Source organism: Hyperolius riggenbachi, chromosome 3, assembly GCF_040937935.1.
Source record: "Hyperolius riggenbachi isolate aHypRig1 chromosome 3, aHypRig1.pri, whole genome shotgun sequence".
NCBI classification, from domain to species: domain Eukaryota; kingdom Metazoa; phylum Chordata; class Amphibia; order Anura; family Hyperoliidae; genus Hyperolius; species Hyperolius riggenbachi.
This window is the reverse complement of record NC_090648.1, coordinates 428,572,130-428,591,479: the sequence shown is the minus strand read 5'-3', so window position 1 is coordinate 428,591,479 and position 19,350 is coordinate 428,572,130. Positions and strand designations below refer to the sequence as shown.

Sequence of the window (19,350 nt, the reverse complement as noted above, 5' to 3'; positions counted from 1 at the left end):
AACTGTACCTTACAAGTTTGGTCATTCATGATCATTTGGGGCTTTTTTTACAGTGTGTAGAGGTGTTCCCCAATGTCTGCTGACCTACACAATCTGTTCAGTCTTCAAAATCTGTTGGTCCTCATACCACATGGAGGATGTAAAATTGGTCAGTGCTTGGACAATGAAATTGGATGCATGTAGCAGGCTTTAACTACTACAAGACCGCCCCACGACAACGGGCGTGGCAGCCCCAGGACCGCCTAACACCAACTGACGTCAAGTCCTGGGGCTGCAGTTTGCAGATTACGCACGCATCTCCTGCTTTGGGGACGGAGCTCCGACCCGCCTTCAGTCTCCGAGCGGTTGATCGCCGCGCGGGAGACTGTTTGACGGCGTAACCGCCGTATATTTACATGTACAGCGCTGCGATCAGCAGCAGTGCTGTACTGGGGACAGCCGTGTGACACGGCTGTCCCCCTGGGGCACTTGAGAGCGATCGTCTCTCATAGGCAGAAGCCTATGACAGCCGATCGCCAGGATTGGCCGGCTGGTGGGTGGGAGGGGTTTAAAAAAAAACCGAAGCAAGCTAATTTTTTTTTAATAAAATAGTAATGTAAATATTTATTTAAAAATAAATAAACACTGTGAGGGATCAGACCCCACCAACTGGAAGCTCTGTTGGTGGGGAGAAAAGGGGGGGGGGGATTACTTGTGTGCTGAGTTGTGCGACCCTGCAGTTATGCCTTAAAGGGGAACTGAAGAGAGAGGTATATGGAGGCTGTCATGTTTATTTCCTTTTAATCAATACCAGTTGCCTGGCAGCCCTGCTGGTCTATTTCTCTGCAGTAGTATCTGATTAAAACCAGAAACAAGCATGCAGCTAGTCTTGTCAGATCAGACTTATAAGTCTGAACCACTGAAACATCTGATCTGCTGCATGCTTGTTCAGGGGCTATGGCTAATAGTATTAGAGGCAGAGGATCAGCAGGGCTGCCAGGCAACTGGTATTGTCTAAAAGGAAATAAACATGACAGCCTCCATATACTTCTCTCTTCAGTTCCCCTTTAAAGCTGCAGTGGTCAATTAGGGATAAAATGGCCTGGTCTTTAGGTGGGGGGGTTAACACTGCAGTCCTCAAGTGGTTAAACCTCAACTACACGGTACGATTTTCCATCAGATCGGATCTATTAAATAATTTACAACCAGTCCAATTGGATTGCGTAAGATTTTGCAATAGATTTTGGGTTCTTATCAAAGCAAAATCTATCGCAAAATTGATCTGAAACAATTTGGACGTCTACACATGATGCAATTTCTTATTAGATCTATCAAACAGATCCGTCTATCTGATGGAAAATTGTACCATGTAGTCGAGACTTTAGGCAGGACACACACTTGTACTTGTGATATCGTGGGCAGTTTTTATGTCGCTCTGTGATCGCTTTTCATTCATGTTTTCTGCATGTCATTTTTAGTTTTAATTTGCGTCAAAAAGTTAAATAGAACCAGAAATCTGGCATGCTACAAAAGCCATGCCCATTTGCGATTGTATGTGGCTTGGAACTGGGCCAATTAAACACACTGTTTACCGATATGGACTATTCCAATTTCATGCAGCATGCAATTTGCAACAAAGTTTACATACAATTAGAAAAAGTCACATACTCCATATTCATCTCTTAGGGCCTGTCTCCACTGGTGCGTTGCTGAACATAATACACCCTGCGTTCTGCAAGGAAATCAGAAAGCACATGGAAAGTACTTTCGGATGTGTCCACTGAAGCGCTGTGTTGGGAGGTGTTTCAGAAGCGCAGTGAATGTTGTATTTTTGTAAAGAGCGCACGTAATGATAGTCAATGGCTGTGTTTTAAAAACCGCACCACAACGCAGTGCACAGTGTTGCACTCCCAGAAAGTTGTCACTCCCAGCATGCAGTATGCTGCTTCCTGTCTGTGCCATTGAGAAATGATTGAAGACTAAGGCAAAAACGCTACATGTACATGTTTATTAAAACACTCCTGTGTAGACAGGCCCTACAGCCAAGAAATCGTAGACAAGCCAATTGTTCTGTCTGTACTGTGCCCATGTTTGAGATAGGTGCCTTATACAACCCTACTTCCAGTGGCGTAGATGAGGAGCTATGGGCCTCAGCGCAAGTTTTGCATTGGGCCCCCTAAGCACTCTATACATAATAATTGATAAAGCACCAAAAGCTGCCAAGGATTATCACCAGTATAGGACCAATAGACAGCTATACTGTGGTTGAGGGAGTGCGGTCGCAACCTCTGCATCCCCTATTGCTAGGCAACGGCCTGCTGAATGCTGGGAAGACATAGGACTATAAGCGCAGAGAGAAGATTACAGCTCTCCGTTTTCCAATAAATACTACAATACACAGAATAAACAAACGACATATTTAATCTCAACTGCACAATGATTATCTTACAATTGAAATAGTCCTCTATGTTTATACAGCCACACAATAACATGCAACACAGGAATGACACATACACTTTGTCCGCTAGCAGTCTTCAGAATACATAAATCCTCTAATGCACACTTCTGGCTTAAAGATGCTCAGTGTGGAGCTGCATGTAAATATACTGCAAATTGTATGCAAGTTAAAATGAGGCTGAAACCATTGTGGCAGAAATCCCAAGTTGCTTACAATTTGCATTATACCTACATGCAAATCAGAAAAAGGAGTATCTCAATAACCATCTCTACTTGTGGCCTACACAAATGAGGCAGCCACACTATAAGCCCATGTTCAAAGGGATGCAACCAATCAACTCACCAGGAAGCTGATAGGCTATTGGTCAGTAGTGATGGCTAATGAGATGCAAATAATTCCATATAATATATAAATGTATGCAGCTTAGAAATGGACCAATCATACGCAGCTGATTGATTATCAAGCTGCACATTAAATGACTGTCAGGTTGGCATCAGCTAAGATTTTCTCGCATGTCTCTGACCAGTGACCACCGTAACAGGTCAGCCATTTTGTTGGTTGGGCACTAACGGAACAGCCTGCGGCAGGTTGAAGTCTCTCTAAGCTCCCCTCAGCTTATGTGCCAGAAGAAGACAGACAGGGCTGCACTGGACATTATGACAGGAGCCAGTGACATCCTAACATGGCTGCCTCCACCATGCCCGGGCATAGTGGAAAGCTAAAGTGTGTTTCCATGACTTTGAAAAGTGTCACTGTGAATACTCCCATGGAGTATCTGGCCCTCATCTGTAACCATCTTTAAGCTAATTTAAAGTAATGATGTAGTAAGCATATGAGATGTAATCTAATAATATGACAGCACCTACAGAAGCCCGCCAGGATTTTTGGTTTCTTAACAGAACTAGTGTTCAGGCACTTTTTCTATGCACGTAAAAGAACCCAAGGTGAGAGGCATATGGAGGCTGACATGTTTCCTTTTAAACAATGATGCACAATGCCTAACTGTCCCGCTGCTCCTCTGCCTCTAATACTTTTAGCCATAGACACTGAACAAGCATGCAGCAGATCAGATGTTGCTGACAAGATTAGCTGCATGCTTGGTTCAGGTGTGTAATTCAGACAATACAGCAGCCAGAAAGATCAGCAGGACTGCCAGGCAGCTGGTATTGTTTAAAAGAAAACATCTAAGCTGAAATTTTTACATCAACTTACCTGGGGCTTCTCCCAGCCCTTAGCAGTCTATTTGGTCCCTTGGTGTAGTTCCGCTGCCCTCCAGGGCACCGCTAACCCCTCTGAAAATTCACCAAAGAGCTGTGGTTGCAAGCCATTGCACACATGCATCTGTGTACCTCTCTCGATCGCGCTCCCATGACCAGAAGTGTTCTGCACTTTTGTAGTCTTTGTGAACCATGAGAGTGAGGCACAGAGTGCGGGGGGACAGCAGAACACCGAGGGAAGCGTCAACATGATCCTGAAGCTTCACTCTTTTTAGGAAATTATCTCTTTTTGTACCTGAACTACACTCTAAGCTTGGTACACACGTGCAATTTTGATTGGCCAATTTTACTATTTCCATGTAGTAGAAGTGCTTACGTACACAATTTCATTATAGTATTGAAAATCTGTCAGCACTCACACTACATGGAAAAAATGACCAATCAAAATTGGATTGGTGTACCAAGCTTACCTCTCCAGAGCCTCCCTTTACTAGTCCATACTAATGAACAGAGATGTCAATGAGGTGCAAATAATCCTAGCTTGCATGCAAATGTAATCCAAATGCAGGCTATAATGGGGCCAAAAAAAAATAGTCAGGAAGTGCATCTGATTGGCCAATTTAAAGCTACATATAACGGAAGCCAGAATTATTAGCATCTCATTAATGTTCTATACAGATAAATGCCCTGCTGGCATATTGTTAGGGTTGGGGGTACAGCCACACTTATCTTGCCTCCTGAAAGTCAGTTTTACATATCACAGCGACACATTTCTGGCAGGTCTATCAACAAACTGCAGGGGAAACAGAACTTCTCCATCTGCCAAAGCAAGTACAGGGAGGCGGGGCTTGTGACATCACAACTATTGTCTATTGTAGTCTCTTACTAACCCTCACCTCCTTGCACCTGCTAGTAATGGGTGTGACAATTCACTTCATCTGCAGGGGCGCTTGGTAGGTCATGGAGGCTCCATTAGTCACCTTTCAATGTTTGGTTAGACTTCAGGAAACACTTTGCATTTGTAATTACATCTTATCTTTTTATACATGCCATGCTATGGGGTTACTGATTTTTCAAATATCATGGAAGTCTCCCTCCTACAAAACATCAACAACACTCCATAAAAGCTGTATTGCAGTTCTGAGTGGCTGCCAGCAGGCTGAATCCCATACTGGTTGCATATTTCTCTAGTGGTTACTGAGGTCAACTGCCCCATAACACCCAGGTCTTCCTGACCTCCCCACTCATTCCAAATTTCACAGTTTTAGGAGGGGAGGAGATGCAATCTCTACTGCAGAGAAATCATATTGGGGGGGGGGGACACACAAACTACTGCAGGGAAATCTCACCATTGTGGTAGGGGAGGAGGCACGAGTGTCTGCAGAGTAATCTCACCATTGTGGCAGGGGAAGAGACACAAACCACCTCAGGGTAATCTCACCATTGTGAGAGGGGAGGAGACACGGAAGAAGAAACATCCGCCACTGGCATTCACTCACTACTGAAATATCAGCCCACGAAGCTGGTTTTCACAGAAAAACAAAACAAAACAAAGCAAAGCAAAACGGTGGTAGTTTCACCTAAGGTGTACCATAGATGAAAATACTTAAAGATTTGATACTTGTCCATGGATTCCTCCAGCCTCAAAAGCTCGTTTGAGTTCCACACTGTCCTCCTGGGGTCTGCCGTTCAGCCGACATCAGCCCCGGTAACAGCTCGGTCGCGACCAGTCTGGGTCTTCTGCGCATGCGTGGACCTCCCGTGCATGGCCAGAAGACCCAGACTGGACGCGCCTGAGCTGTTACCGGGGCTGATTGCAGCTGAATGGCAGACCATGGGAGGATGGCGTGGGACCCAGACAAGTATTGGGTAAGTATCAAACCTTTAAGTATCTTCTTTTAAGTATCTTCATCTCTGGGTCATTTTAAACTGAACCTATTGGGTTTGGCAAGGTTAGTAAACTGGCACTGCAGTTTAAAGTACACACTGAAGATGTTTGCAAGTACACGTTTTATACTCCAAGTCCTTTCTTGTGAACTCAGGGCACCTCCAAATCTCATCTCATTCCCACCTACCTTGGGCTCACAAATTTTGAACATGTAAATCGTATAAAAATGCCTTTACAATGTATATAAGGAGATCTGTATATGAAATCCGTTCTCTGTTTGCATTCTTCAGTGTATATCACACCAGAGGAGGCTTCAATCCTCTCTCATAAGTTAAGCAGCCCTATTTGCTTGTAACTGCTCTGGTTTCTACATTTATAAAGCAAGGTCAAGAAGATGTTTATGCTATTAGTAGTATGCATTTATATAATGCTGACATATTTCGCCTGGGGTACCAGCATTAACTGCTGGCAAAGTACATCACTGTGGGATGTTTTTTCCCCATCTGTGTAAACAGCAGTAACCTCAGGGCGATCTCCCAGAGTGCTCTGGGGAAGAAGGCTGCATGACATCATAGCCTTGGGCTAAACATCACTGGGAGGGCGGGGCTTACATACCAATAGATAGATATAGGAAGGGTTTCTGATGCTGAAACCAGGCTAGCTAACATAAAATGGGTGTCATTTCAGGTGCTCTTTAGGATATCCCTGTTGGAGATGATGTAATAAATACCATCATGTTATAAATTCACTAGGTTAGAGAAAATGGGTTTCATCTCAGGTAAGTTCACAATTTTGTGTGCGTTTTGCAAATCTTCAAAAACGCACTGGCCAGACATACAATGAAAGTCACACTTTTGTTTGAAAATCTCAAAATTGTGTTTGTTTTTGCATGCGCAAAAAAACCTTACATCACTGACTCATTAGCTACCCTGAAAGAGCGTGTGCAAAAAACGCAAACTGATATGAAGAGTGTCCAGAAAATTTGCATGCGTAAACAGTTTGTGGCTTTCGCATTAATTGGTGTGAACCCTACATAAACATCCTTGATGTGGCAGTTCAATAACATCGCTTTCAATATTAACTGGTATAAGGTTGAAGGGATGCTGGTGTTCCAGCAGGCTGACCAAACAATGCACTTCTTGAACTAAAATATACTGAAGTTGCAAACAGAAACTAACATGCAATCTGCATACTGAAAGTTTGCTGATAAAACTTGGTGTGGCAGGGAATACTGAGGTTCTGTGAGTGAGAGTCTCAGGAAAGGATCTGGAGTATAACAGCGGTACTCGCCCGTACCTTATGGTAGCCACTTTTCAGTAGCTTTGTCAGTTTACAAATATTAAGACGTACACTTTAAAGGATAACTTTACATACAAATGGAAGTACTGTTACCATTCTGTACCCCAAGTGCTTCTTGTTATGACCTAGAACTTTCATCTCTATGGTTGTATTTGTCATTTGCTATGGCAGAAGTCCCACACCCTCTTGCCACTAGCCCCACCCCCTTTAACTACTGGTGTCGGGGTGATATAATTGTTTTGAATGACCGACCCCACTATGTACCACTAGGCCACAGCAAACCATCTTGTATACTATAGGTAACCGGGCAAGTAGTGGCAATTAAAATTAAAGCGGACCTGAACTCTTGCACAGCACACAATGAAAAGTCTTTATTCCACATAAAGTGACTGAAGAAATTCACTGCTCAGTGTTCTGTGTTTGTTTAGGCAGATTAGCATGTCTAAATAGTTCTTATCAGCAACTGTGAATAGACTGCAGGAGACCTTTGCCAAGGAAGCTCTTATTTTAATAACACTGAGGGTTAACCATTTCAGTGCCTTCTGCAAAAGTGAAACAAAGTAAAAATGTCACGCTTTTTTAGGATTTCCATAAGTTGTAATGAAAAAATGTTTTTTCCCATAAAGGTCATCATGCTGTGGCTAATCTATTAGAGCATAGATAAATTCTGAGTTTAGTTCCACTTAAAGAAGCACTACAAGGAGGGTCACAGAAGGATAACTAACATTTATAAGGAGAGTTAGCCTTTAAATAAAGCACTGACTGCCTACTTGAAGGAATGTAACATCCATCTTTGTTATCTCCCACAACACTTCCTTCCACACCGTATAAAAATATTTCACAATCTCTAGAATGCTTCGCAGACCATCTCTTTAAAAAATAATTCACAATTTTCAAGTTTTTCTTTTTTTCCAGATCTAAAATATTGTTTAAACTCTACAATGCCCTATAAATAATCTGCAGCATCTTCTGCAATTAATACAATGAGATCTTCGCTCTCTCATGTGATATTACCCAGACCGTTCAATCAGGTTATGTGGGTGGGGAAATGTCAGTTTTCCAGTGTACCAACAGAGGGCAGCAGTCAGTATAAAATAAATCTTTATACAATTTGGCTTGTTGCTTCCTTAAAAGCATCAGGGTGAGGGTGAACGTGTGGAAGAGGGGATGAGGCCTCAGCTTTTCCTTAAATTGTGGTCCGTGCTGTTGACAAGGGAGGAGAGGGGGGCATTTTCCACTGACTCCTCTTTCCTGAGATTGAGGAAGGATTCCCGGGTGATCTCCAGAATCTCACGCAGTTGTCCGTTTTCTTGCTGATGGAAAACACAGGAATACAGTTCAAAACGTGACTCCAAACAGATAAAAAGGGGAATAACACAATTTTGGTTATGCTTAATCTCTTAGTTAAAGAGACACTGAAGTCTCGTTTTTTACCTTATTTCCTTCTTCAGCCTTTTTCAGCATTAAATTCTAAGCTGAATCGATGCATCCCCGTGGCAGAACGAGTTATTTGTAGCCTTGAAATTGACCTGCAAAGTTCCACAAGTCGCATCATTCAGCTTCCTGGTAGAGGCAGAGTCGTGGAATTTTGCAGGTCAATTTCAGGGCTATAAATAACTCGTTATGCCGCTGGATGCACCGATTCAGCTTAGAATTTAATGCTGAAGAAGGCTGAAGAAGAAGAAGAAAAAAAAAAAAGTAAAAAACGAGACTTCAGTGTCTCTTTAAACCAGGCATGGGCAAACTCGGCCCTCCAGCTGTTACGGAACTACAAGTCCCACAATGCATTGCAGGAGTCTGACACAGCCACAGTCATGACTCATAAAGGCAAATGCATTGTGGGACTTGTAGTTACGTAACAGCTGGAGGGCCAAGTTTGCCCATGCCTGCTTTAAACAATGGGCCTAATTTACTAAATGTGGCCACACACAGGATTGTACAGGCTTTTGGAGTATTCAATAAATGCTAGCTTTTTAGAATGCTGGCTTTTCAGGCAAGCGAGTTATTGCACTTTTAAACTGACAATTCTAAGACTACTCACCATAAAAAGGTACAAACAACATTTATGCCGGGGCATGCTGTGGATGCTCTTTAATTCACCTATGTCACTGATGTGCTGTATTCCATCTTCCTGTTCCTTCCACCATTGCAGCCAGAAGAGAGCAGCAATATGTTTGCTAGGAAATTACCATAATTGGTAAACCCTGTCGCCACCCCATATTTGGGCTGCCCCCTTCTTTTAGCGGTAAGTCTATTTATTTATTTATGTTTTATCCAGCTGACATCCCTTCCACACATCACATCTTGGGGTGCCTCCTCCCTCTCAGTAATATCCCACACCAACCCCCTCAGCTCGGGGTGTTGGCCGTGTATGTTGGTTCCTTGGAAACCCTAGACCTCTTTCTTTTCCTGGAGAGCCACCTACAGTGTCGAAGACTAAAGGACCGGAGTGAGGATGGGCTTTCCTCACCAGCCATTACACTGTGGTTGCCGGTCTTGCAACCTATTCTTGTGAGTATTCTGAACATACTGTTGTTGAGTGTCCCATACCCTTGACATGCTACACTATCAGGGGCTCCTGGTGTCCCTGTCTCGTTTTCTGTCTCCTTTGGAAGGTCCTCAAACTTCATTGCTACCACACCCTCTATTTATATAGCTCTTCATTTGCTGGACCTACATTAGGGGACTATAAGGGGAAGATTATTCATCACTTTTATTTGGCTCACAAATTACACAAGAGCTACATAAGTGCTTAAAATAACAAAAATGCCTTTACTACTATGGGTCATGGGTACAGAACAATATGCAGATCAGGTGGTCTCAACTCAAGACTGACTCCACTGGCTGCATGCTTGTTCCACATATCGGACTCACACAGTTATACAGTAAAAACATCAGTATGACAGCCAGGCAACTGACATTTTAAAGAGGACTATAAAAATAATAGTAATTGGAAAAAAAAAAACAGATTCATGCACATCACCTCAAGTTAGGCCATTTAAATAATTTATAAGTTATTAAGTAAGTTATAAAAGGGGGTGTGGCCAGCAAAGTCAGTTAACCCTTTGCACACTGGTATGCAAATGCTTATGCAAATACATTAAACCAAATCAATCCAAATCCAGGAATCACTGATATCCCTACAGCTAAGTTACAAAAGGATACATTATCTTGCATAGGCACATACACCGTGACAAGGTACCCCAGAATTCGTATAGGTCCTAACTCTGGCCCTGTAACATGCATAGAGCAAACATTCATTGCATCAAACCTATCTAAAGATTAGGGGCACATATCTTGCCGGCCTCCCTTGGGACAGATAGTGCATCAAACTAATCCCACAAGGGAGCTAGCAAAATATATACAAGTGCACCATGCACACACCAGCAGAAGCTGTGTGCCTGACAACAGTCACAGACAGGGGAAAGAGGAAGTGTTCTGAATTAAACCCTAGCCACAGGGGTAAGTTACAGAAAAGCACATAAATTCAGGCTCACCACCTCAAGTTAGGAAATTTAAATATGTTATAAGGGAGGTGCATGTTACAGGGCCAGACACCTACAAATACTGAGGTACCTCTGCACAGTTTATGTGCCTACGCAAGAGAATGTATTCTTTTGCAGCAAAGGTCCTAGCTTTTAACTTAGCAGTAGGGATAGCAGTGGGTCCCGGATGATTAATTTGGATGAAAGCATTTGCATAAACATTTACATGCAAGTTTGCAAAGGGTTAACTGATTTTGTTAAATAGGAATAAAGATGCCAGTCTCCATATTCTTCTTACTGACACTTTTTTTTTAATGAATTGTCCATCATTATTGATTGTCCATCATCCAAATGTCAATGGAGAGAAGACTCACCTCCAGTTTCAGGATCCTGTCGTACTCCTGGCTGCCGCATTGCTCATCAATCTCTATCGCCTTTCTCATGATTGCGGTCATCTCTGTGATTTTGTCTATGTGGGTTTGCAGTTCCTAAAGCAACAGATGCAGTTTAGTTACAACACAAGGGTGAACAATGGAGAAGAAATTAGCGTTCTAAATACCGGTATTTGTCACAGTCTGACCCACAAGTTGAAAACATTAAAAAGTTTAAACCTGGAATAAAACACACATGTATACATATATAAAAATCATATGATAGAGCACACTTTCAAGCATAACTGAAAGGTCTAAAAGGAAAAATAAGTTTTACTTACCTGGGGCTTCTGCCAGCCCCCTGCAGCTGACCTGCCCGCAACATGACATACCGATCTTCTGTTCCCACGCTGTGGCTAACTTTCACTTCGTGGCCCTGGACATGCACATCCTCATTCACGTAATGCGCAGTAGATTTTCTCTTACAGCGCCTGTGCAGGATGCTCCTGGCTATGGGAAAGCGCACGAGGATACGCATTGCTAGGAGGTGGAGGTCGACTTAGAAGTCAGCTTCCACTATGAGAAGAAAATGAGCCGCAGCGGGGGAACGGAGGATCAGTAGGTCACGGCGTGGGCACAGGTCAGCTGCAGGGGGCTGGCAGAAGCCCAAGGTAAGCAAAACTTTTCTTTTGTTAGACCTTTCAGTTCCACTTTAATATTGATTTAAAAAAAGCTGTATTCTTATCACTTTCACAGTCAGTTATTACAGTAAAACAGTTATTCACAAAGTGACACCAGTTAAACATTGGGTTTGAATTTAATCACTGCGTGCCACCAAGAGGAAGTGACTACAGAGACTATCTGCTGTTACTACTGCTGCACAGTATTGTGGGTTGAGCTGAGCAGGATTACTGCTGGCAACAGCTCTACCTCTACATCACCTGAAACTATGTTTACTGGACAGAGATTCATTATTCTTGCTCATCAAAGCATACATGAACAGAGAGTACCCATATGACCACCACATAGCTGGTTACCTTAGAATGCTGTTCTTTCAGTTTGGTAATGACGCTGGGATCGTCCTTTTTGCTTGCCATTAATAATCGGAACATCTGCTCTCTGTATTTGCTCATAATCAGCTCTAGCGCTGACTGGTGTTCTTCCAAGGATGTGCGCAGCTCTGGGAAATAGGAAAGGAGACCAATGACATTCGTTCGATTAGACCAAACCTGACTCTCCCTAATGTAGTATTCCCCTGGTGAGATCTCTTCATACTCATATCCTACTGTGCTGCTAAGTACTTCTCTCCAGATTCAATCCCACCTCTTACATTCCTGTGAAGGTGCGCTCTAGAAATGACTCATATATGCTCCTGTATGGCAGCATGCCCTCTCCAGCCCCATACATCCTCCTGCTCTGCTATGTTCCCCTCCAGCTGTTCATGAGATTGATCCATCAAACAACGGTAATACTCCGGTGCACACAGTGCACGGCAATTTCACCTTCACTTCCACATGCAGCACTGCGGTTACACCAGTAACGCCACTCGCAGTACTAGAGTAGCGGGACAGTTGCTACGGTGACGTGTTACTAACGATAACGGTCATTGGTAACGTGTTACCGTAGCAATGGACATGCTACTCTAAAACCGTGAGTCGCGTTACTAGCGTAACACGCAGTGCTGCATGCGGAAGTGAAGGCCATATTGCCTGCTCTATGTGCGCACCGCAGTATTACTGATGTTTGAGGACTCAACCCTCATGTCCCTTATGCAGCTACTATCTTTTTCTAGTGTCATGTATTCCCCTACACAGCTCTGTTCCTCCTCCAGCCTCATATATCCCCCTGTAATCATGAGCCAACACAACCTTACATATTCCAATTAGCAGGTGTATAACAAGTTCCCCTTTAAAATAAAGGAAACCTGTAAAATATCATTGATGCACATTAATAATAGTCACAGGAAAATAAAGAACTAACCTTTGTTCTCTTGCTGAAGCTCCCGGATCTGGCGATTCTCCTGCTGGATTCCTAATACTAGCGTAGAGCGTGGCCGGTGTCTGGCCACCTCATTCAGCTCCTGGATCTCCTCCTGGTACTGCAAGAAGACCAGTGATAAACTAACACGCAATTCAGCAGAAGACATTACACTCAGAGAAGCACACAGTCCAGCAGAAGACACACTCAGAGAAGCACACAGTCCAGCAGAAGACATTACACTCAGAGAAGCACACAGTCCAGCAGAAGACACACTCAGAGAAGCACACAGTCCAGCAGAAGACACACTCAGAGAAGCACACAGTCCAGCAGAAGACATTTTCTTACTGACTTAAAAGAGGAACTTAAGTGAAAATAATAAAAAAAAAGTGCTTCATGTTTACAATAATTATGTATAAATGATTTAGTCAATATTTACCCATTGTAAAATCTTTCTTCTTTTTGATTTACATTCTGCCATTTATCACATGGTGACATTTTTTACTGCTGGCAGGTGATGTCACTGGAAGGAGATGCTGCTAGCTTTTTTGGCAGTTGAAAACAGCTGTAAACAGCTATTTCCCACAATGTAACGAGGATCACAGACAGGAAACTGCCAGGACCATGGTCCTCACAGTTTCCTGTGGGAGGGGTTTCACCACAATATCAGCCATACAGAGCCCCTTGATAATCTGTTTGTGAAAAGGAAAAGATTTCTCATGGGAAAGGGGGTATCAGCTACTGATTGGGATGAAGTTCAATTCTTGGTTATGGTTTCTCTACGGTTAAATAAACAAATTTTACCTGCAGGAATGAGTGGGTGTTTATTTCATGCATTACATTTTTTGCACCCATTTCTTTACCATCATGGACTGATTTAGCTTTACATAATCTGACACTTGTGTGGAGATCAGTCATATTACCTAAGTAGGTTAGTGCATCCATATATGGATTATTTTTCTTCCCAGGTTCCTATCATTTTTAAACATGAATCCGCACACACGATAGCTAGTTTACTACCAGTAAAAGAACAGACTATATAGTTATCAATATTCTTAAATAAGACTGCTGTCTCATGCACTTAAAAAATTCACTTTAATATTAGCCTTGGCTGCATGTTTGTCGCACAACACAACATCAAAGTACCTAGCCAGGATATGCACGCTCTATCTATAATCATTACCTTGAGAAAGCCCCATGGGCAGGGCGAAACGCGTCGGTAGGCATGGCTACAGCGGGAGTGCTCGCGCTGGATCCCCACGTGTAACGCCAGCACACTGAGCCGGCTCCTTCTACACTGATAGAAACTGTTGCAACAGCGGCTATGTCAGCCCTGACCTGATCTGAGTAATTGTCAGCACGGCAGCATAGGACCGACTAAGCTATACCTTTACCCAGTGCACTGCGGTGGATAGAAGGCCTTGTGAGGCGGAGCTCACCAACTTGTGCACAAGTATATATGGTTGTTTAACCTCAAGACAAACTCAGTTTGTGAAGTACTCTGTGCCATCCAGCAGCCCCCATTTCAAATAAGCTATGTCAGTGTAATTGCATGCCTGCAGCAGACTGTCATTACCAACAAGGAAGCAAATGGCTTATACCGCTACAGCTATTGGTTTAATAATCAATAAGGAGATAATCTCGGCAACCAATCACAGTGTGTGTGGTGTTCGGCTGGTGATTGAGGACCATATTGATCCAAGTTGTGCTTGGTGTTTTTAGCAATAGGCTTAGGCTGGGCAATCACACCTTGCAGAGGACTGGATCAGGTCCCTTTATAAATAGAGCGTGCATATCCTGGCCAGGTACTTATGTTTTTAACTGTGAGTTGTTTTTAAATAAATGTTGTTGTGCGACAAACATGCAGCAAAGGCTAATATTAAAGTGAATTTTGTAAGTGCATGAGACAGCAGTCTAATTTAAAGAGTCTGAAGCGAGAATGAATCTCGCTTCAGACGTCATATATAGCAGGGGCACGTGTGCCCCTGCTAAACCGCCGCTATCCCGCGGCTTAACGGTGGTCCCTTGACCCCCAAATCCCCCTCCGTGTAGCGGGGGAGCGCTTCCTGGTTGGGGCAGGGCTAACCGCCGCAGCCCTGCCCCACGCGCGTCTGTCAGCGCGTATCTCCGCCTCTTCCCCGCCCCTCTCAGTCTTCCTTCCTCAGTCTCTTTAAGAATATTGATGGCTATATAGTGTTTAAGCTGCAGGCTCCTTGACACATGGCTACAGAGGGGTGTACCTAATGGGTCATATAAGTGTAGCAGGTGTAAACTTTGTCCCTTTGTTGAACGCACAAATGTATTTGGAAACAGCATGGGTGATGTAGAATATGATATGCGATCAGTCATTAATTGTAATACGACACGTGTCGTTTATATGATACAGTGCCCATGCAAGCTCAAGTACATTGGCAAGACAAAAAGGGCCATGAAAGAGCGGGTGCTAGAGCATTTTGGTAAAATCAGAGGAGGTAAAGCAGTAGGGGGTATATATGAACACTATAGAGAATGTCATAATAATGAACTAACAGGTACTTTGGTCAAGGGCATATATAAATTAAAGGTATCTACAAGGAGAGGGGACTTTGATGAACTTCTGTACTATAAGGAAGCGTCCTGGATCTTTAAATTAAAGACGGTGGCATCACTTGGTCTACATGCAGAACTGGACCTGACCCCATTTTTGCGGATCCGAAGATATGATTGATCGATTGAGATATGTGTGAACCCGCAATGAATGGCAGGTGCCATGCGAGATAGGTGCCAAAAAATAAGAAAGAACAATGGGAGTGTGCCTTTCTATTTATATATCCTCGTTGTGGACTGCCCAGTATAGACCTTGTGATAAATGGAGTGTGGATTCATGAATTGAGTAGAATTGCTGATAACCATATCAGAAAAAGTGGAGTGTAATCCATTTAGGTGCCTGCCGTTTATTTGTGTCAAACTGCCCCTCTTTACATCTAAATGTGAACTAAATGTGAACTAATGACGTTCCTATGGACCCTTGCAGGACTTAGCAGCCGTGTCTGCTCTGTACAAATGCTGACTAGAGATTGACACATGTATGTATGTATGGCTGTCAGCCCACCCAGAAGCCCGCAGATTACAAGTTACGCTGCGAGTATGGAGAAGGGGCGGGCCTCCAGACTGTTTAATCACACTGCCGTATGTTGAAGCCACACCCTGATGAAGCGTCACACATGACGCGAAACATCGGTGGGCGGAGCCACGCAGCTTGAGTTCCCAGCTACGCTTCCGCGCTGAGGAGTGTCTGGCGTCCTGCCTTCCCGCTGATGGCCTCTCTGGAGTGAACAGTTAACCGGACTGTATCCGGGCGAGGTGATCAAACTAACGAGAGGAGCAGGTGAACGGAACAGCCTTGTATCAATTTAGGCCGCCCCACAAGCAGTAAAAGAAACAGCGTCACATGCAGCAGAGAAGCTAGAGGGACGCCAGCATCCATCTGTGGTGAGATCCACACTTTCTTTCCCTATATAGAAGCATGAACTAAAATCACTTCAGGGGTATTTATCATGTCAGCCTTAACCTTATGGACACTGAGTAAGGGGATAATTGACCTCCACCATTAGTGGTTGTTGCATGGAGCTTGCCGGATTGTGGAAATATTAAAGGGGGGGCCCCCACCAAAACTGCTTAGGATTCGCATGGCACCAGTATGTAAGCGCGGGATGCTTGAGGTGTGCATGTATGGGATTGTTTATGTGCACTTTTGAACTAGAACACTAATCATTACTTGCTGCTTTGATGGCTACATTATCCTTTGCATACGCAATTTTAAATTTTTGAATCATGGTTGCTCTTCCCATATGTGTATTATTAGAGATTTTGTATGTCCTTAATTGAATAATACATTTTTATACTTGTCACATTAAGGCGGCTGATAACCCATATATGTATAGATATATTTTGGGAGTAATTATTGTTGGGGTTGGCCCCGCCCACTATCCTTTCTGTGGGTAAGATGGACAAGTATTCAGGGACTACTTGTTTGCCCTTTTTCCTTATATAGCTGAAAGCAAGTTGCACTACCTTATTTTTAAAGGGGCGGCTCTCCGTTTCAATTTTTGTGAATAGACTATATATTTAGTGTACATAATAGGTGTGTGACAAATAGGCTAAAATGAAAAAATGCAGATATACTGCAATATTAATCATTGACCCATACTGATGTGAAACCACCACATTAAAGTGGGCCTCAATTAAAAATAGTCTAGCAAGTTCAATAAAAGACAATATGGTTATGGGAACTTGCCTATAAACAGGTTTGTTTTCTTTGGCTTGTAAAAATTTTTTAATTCAGGTTTGAAAAATTCTGCCACTTAAATTATGTCAGGAACAGAAAGTACCATTAGCATGACTGAGGTCCTTGGTGAGGGTAATATTAGTTTCCTGACGCTTCAATCTATATAATCTTTATTTGTCAGCTACAGTTTGAAGCACGAGGCAAAAAAATATTTTTTATTTCACAGTTTACAAGTCTGGTTACGGCATACCAGGTAGATGACAGGTTACAGGACCTCAACAATTATTATTATAACATATTTATATAGGATGACACATTTTATTATCATTACTGTGTATTTATTTAGCACTGCCATCTTTCATAGTGCTTTAGAGAACAGAATGGTATCCCCCCCCCCTGCAAGGGTCTGAACATGCCTGCAGATGTCTCAGCAAATCAAGCCCAGGTTCTGATGACCTTTCTACAAACTGGAGCCACATTGTGGGGAAAAGATAATTAATCTACTAGAAAGTTTTGGGGATGTAGAAGAAAGCCAGAGAGACTGAAAGAAATCACAGGAACAAACATCAGGCAGATAATGCCCTGGCTATTTAGAGCTTTGAGGTGGGAAGAGGGGACACCAGCTAGTAGGCCTGAACGATTTTAGGAAAAAATTGAATTGAGCGATTTCTGTCCGAATCGAAATCACGATTTCGATTCGATTCACGATTTCCTTCAAATCAAGCATTGTTCCCCTCCTCTGTGTGGGTCTGTCCACGTCTTTCTTTGTCCCCCCTCTAGGTCTCTCTCTTGCCCCCTTTGTCTTTTCTGTGCCCCCTCTATGTCTCCCTGTGCCCCCTCTGTCCCCCAAGCTGTGGCAGTGCTGGACATACCTTCCAGCAAGAGTCCAGCGATGCCCATCTATCCACTTTGCATCCTGCAGGCTCTAATGCACAGCATACTTCCTGTATGTCATGTGACATACAGGAACCAGGAAGTATGCCATGCACAAAAGTCAGCAGACAGACAGAGAGGATGGACATTGTTAAACTCGTGCTGCTGCGGGCCGCACACGCCGGGACTTGGGGTAAGTTTAAAGCCGCTTCTTCAAACTTCCCCCATGCGAAAATGACGTCATCACAGAAATTGTTGCTTTGACGATTCCGAAATTGTGTACTTGGTGATTGCGATTTCGGTTTGAATTCGATTTATCTTTCAGGCCTACCAGCTAGTATATTAAGGACTTAAAGAGGAACTCCAGTAAAAATAATGTAATAAAAAAGTGCTTAAAGAGAACCCGAGGTGTGGTTCTCACAATGCAATCCACATACAGAGGCTGGGTCTGCCTATACAGCCTAGCCTCTGTTGCTATTTCAATCCCCCCCTAACTTCCCCCTGCGCTCTGTAATCCCTCATAAATCACAGCCGCGCTGCCGACACACAGCGTGTCAGCAGCGCGCTGTATTTACTTCTGTATGTCAGTCTGCCGCTCCCCCTGCCTCCTGCAGAGCTCCGGTCCCGCCTGCATCCCTTCCCTCGCCGCTGATTGGAGGGAAGGGACGCAGGCAGGGACCGGAGTTCTGCAGGAGGCGGGGAACAGCGAGACTGACATACAGATGTAAACACAGCCTGCACAGCGTGGCTGTGATTTATGAGGGATTACAGAGCGCAGGGGGAAGTTAGGGGGGGGGGGATTGAAATAGCAACAGAGGCTAGGCTCTATAGGCAGACCCAGCCTCTGTATGTGGATTGCATTGTGAGAACCCCGCCTCGGGTTCTCTTTAATTTTTACAATAATTATGTATAAATGAGTTAGTCAGTGTTTGCCCATTGTAAAATCTTTCCTCTCCCTGATTTACATTCTGACATTTATCACATGGTGACATTTTTACTGCTGGCAGGTGATGTCACTGGAAGGAGATGCTGCTTGCTTTTTTGGCAGATGAAAACAGCTGTTATTTCCCACAATGCAACAAGGTTCCCACAGTGTGATGTCAGTACCTCAGAGAAGTGAGGTGCTGACATCACACTGTGGGAGGGTTTTCACCACAAAATCAGCCATACAGAGCCCCCTGATGATCCGTTTGAGAAAAGGAATAGATTTCTCGCGGGAAAGGGGTTATCGGCTACTGATTGGGACGAAGTTCAATTCTTGGTTACGGTTTCTCTTTAATTCAGCTCAAATGTACTATTTCCTAACTCAGTCTACAAGTACCCCCCATCAGTGCATGTTTTGTGGAAATCTACAGAGGTAGCTAATGAGCTCTCCAGAGACACTAATTACCTCACATGTGCATGTTTGTGTTTTTTTTCCGCAAAACATGCACTGTTGGAAGTACTTGAGCAGTGTTTCTCAACATTTTATTGGTATGTACACCTTTTAAAACCCTGTACTCACCAAGTACCCCCCAGTATAGTAAACGTTATCAC

At 43.5% G+C, this 19,350-nt stretch overlaps 1 protein-coding gene across 2 annotated transcripts in view; it reads right to left on the bottom strand.

The window, feature by feature from the left end:
• Positions 1-2,382: 2,382 nt before the first annotated feature.
• Positions 2,383-19,350, bottom strand: part of FGFR1OP2 (FGFR1 oncogene partner 2) — a 31,603-nt gene continuing 14,635 nt past the window's right edge. For both annotated transcript variants that reach the window (XM_068277600.1, XM_068277599.1), the window contains 4 exons: positions 12,678-12,795; positions 11,735-11,877; positions 10,701-10,814; positions 2,383-8,154 (listed from right to left, as the gene is read on the bottom strand). In XM_068277600.1, coding sequence (XP_068133701.1) covers positions 8,017-8,154; positions 10,701-10,814; positions 11,735-11,877; positions 12,678-12,795 — 513 coding nt within the window. In that variant the 3' untranslated portion in view covers positions 2,383-8,016. The remainder of the gene's footprint in view (positions 8,155-10,700; positions 10,815-11,734; positions 11,878-12,677; positions 12,796-19,350) is intronic.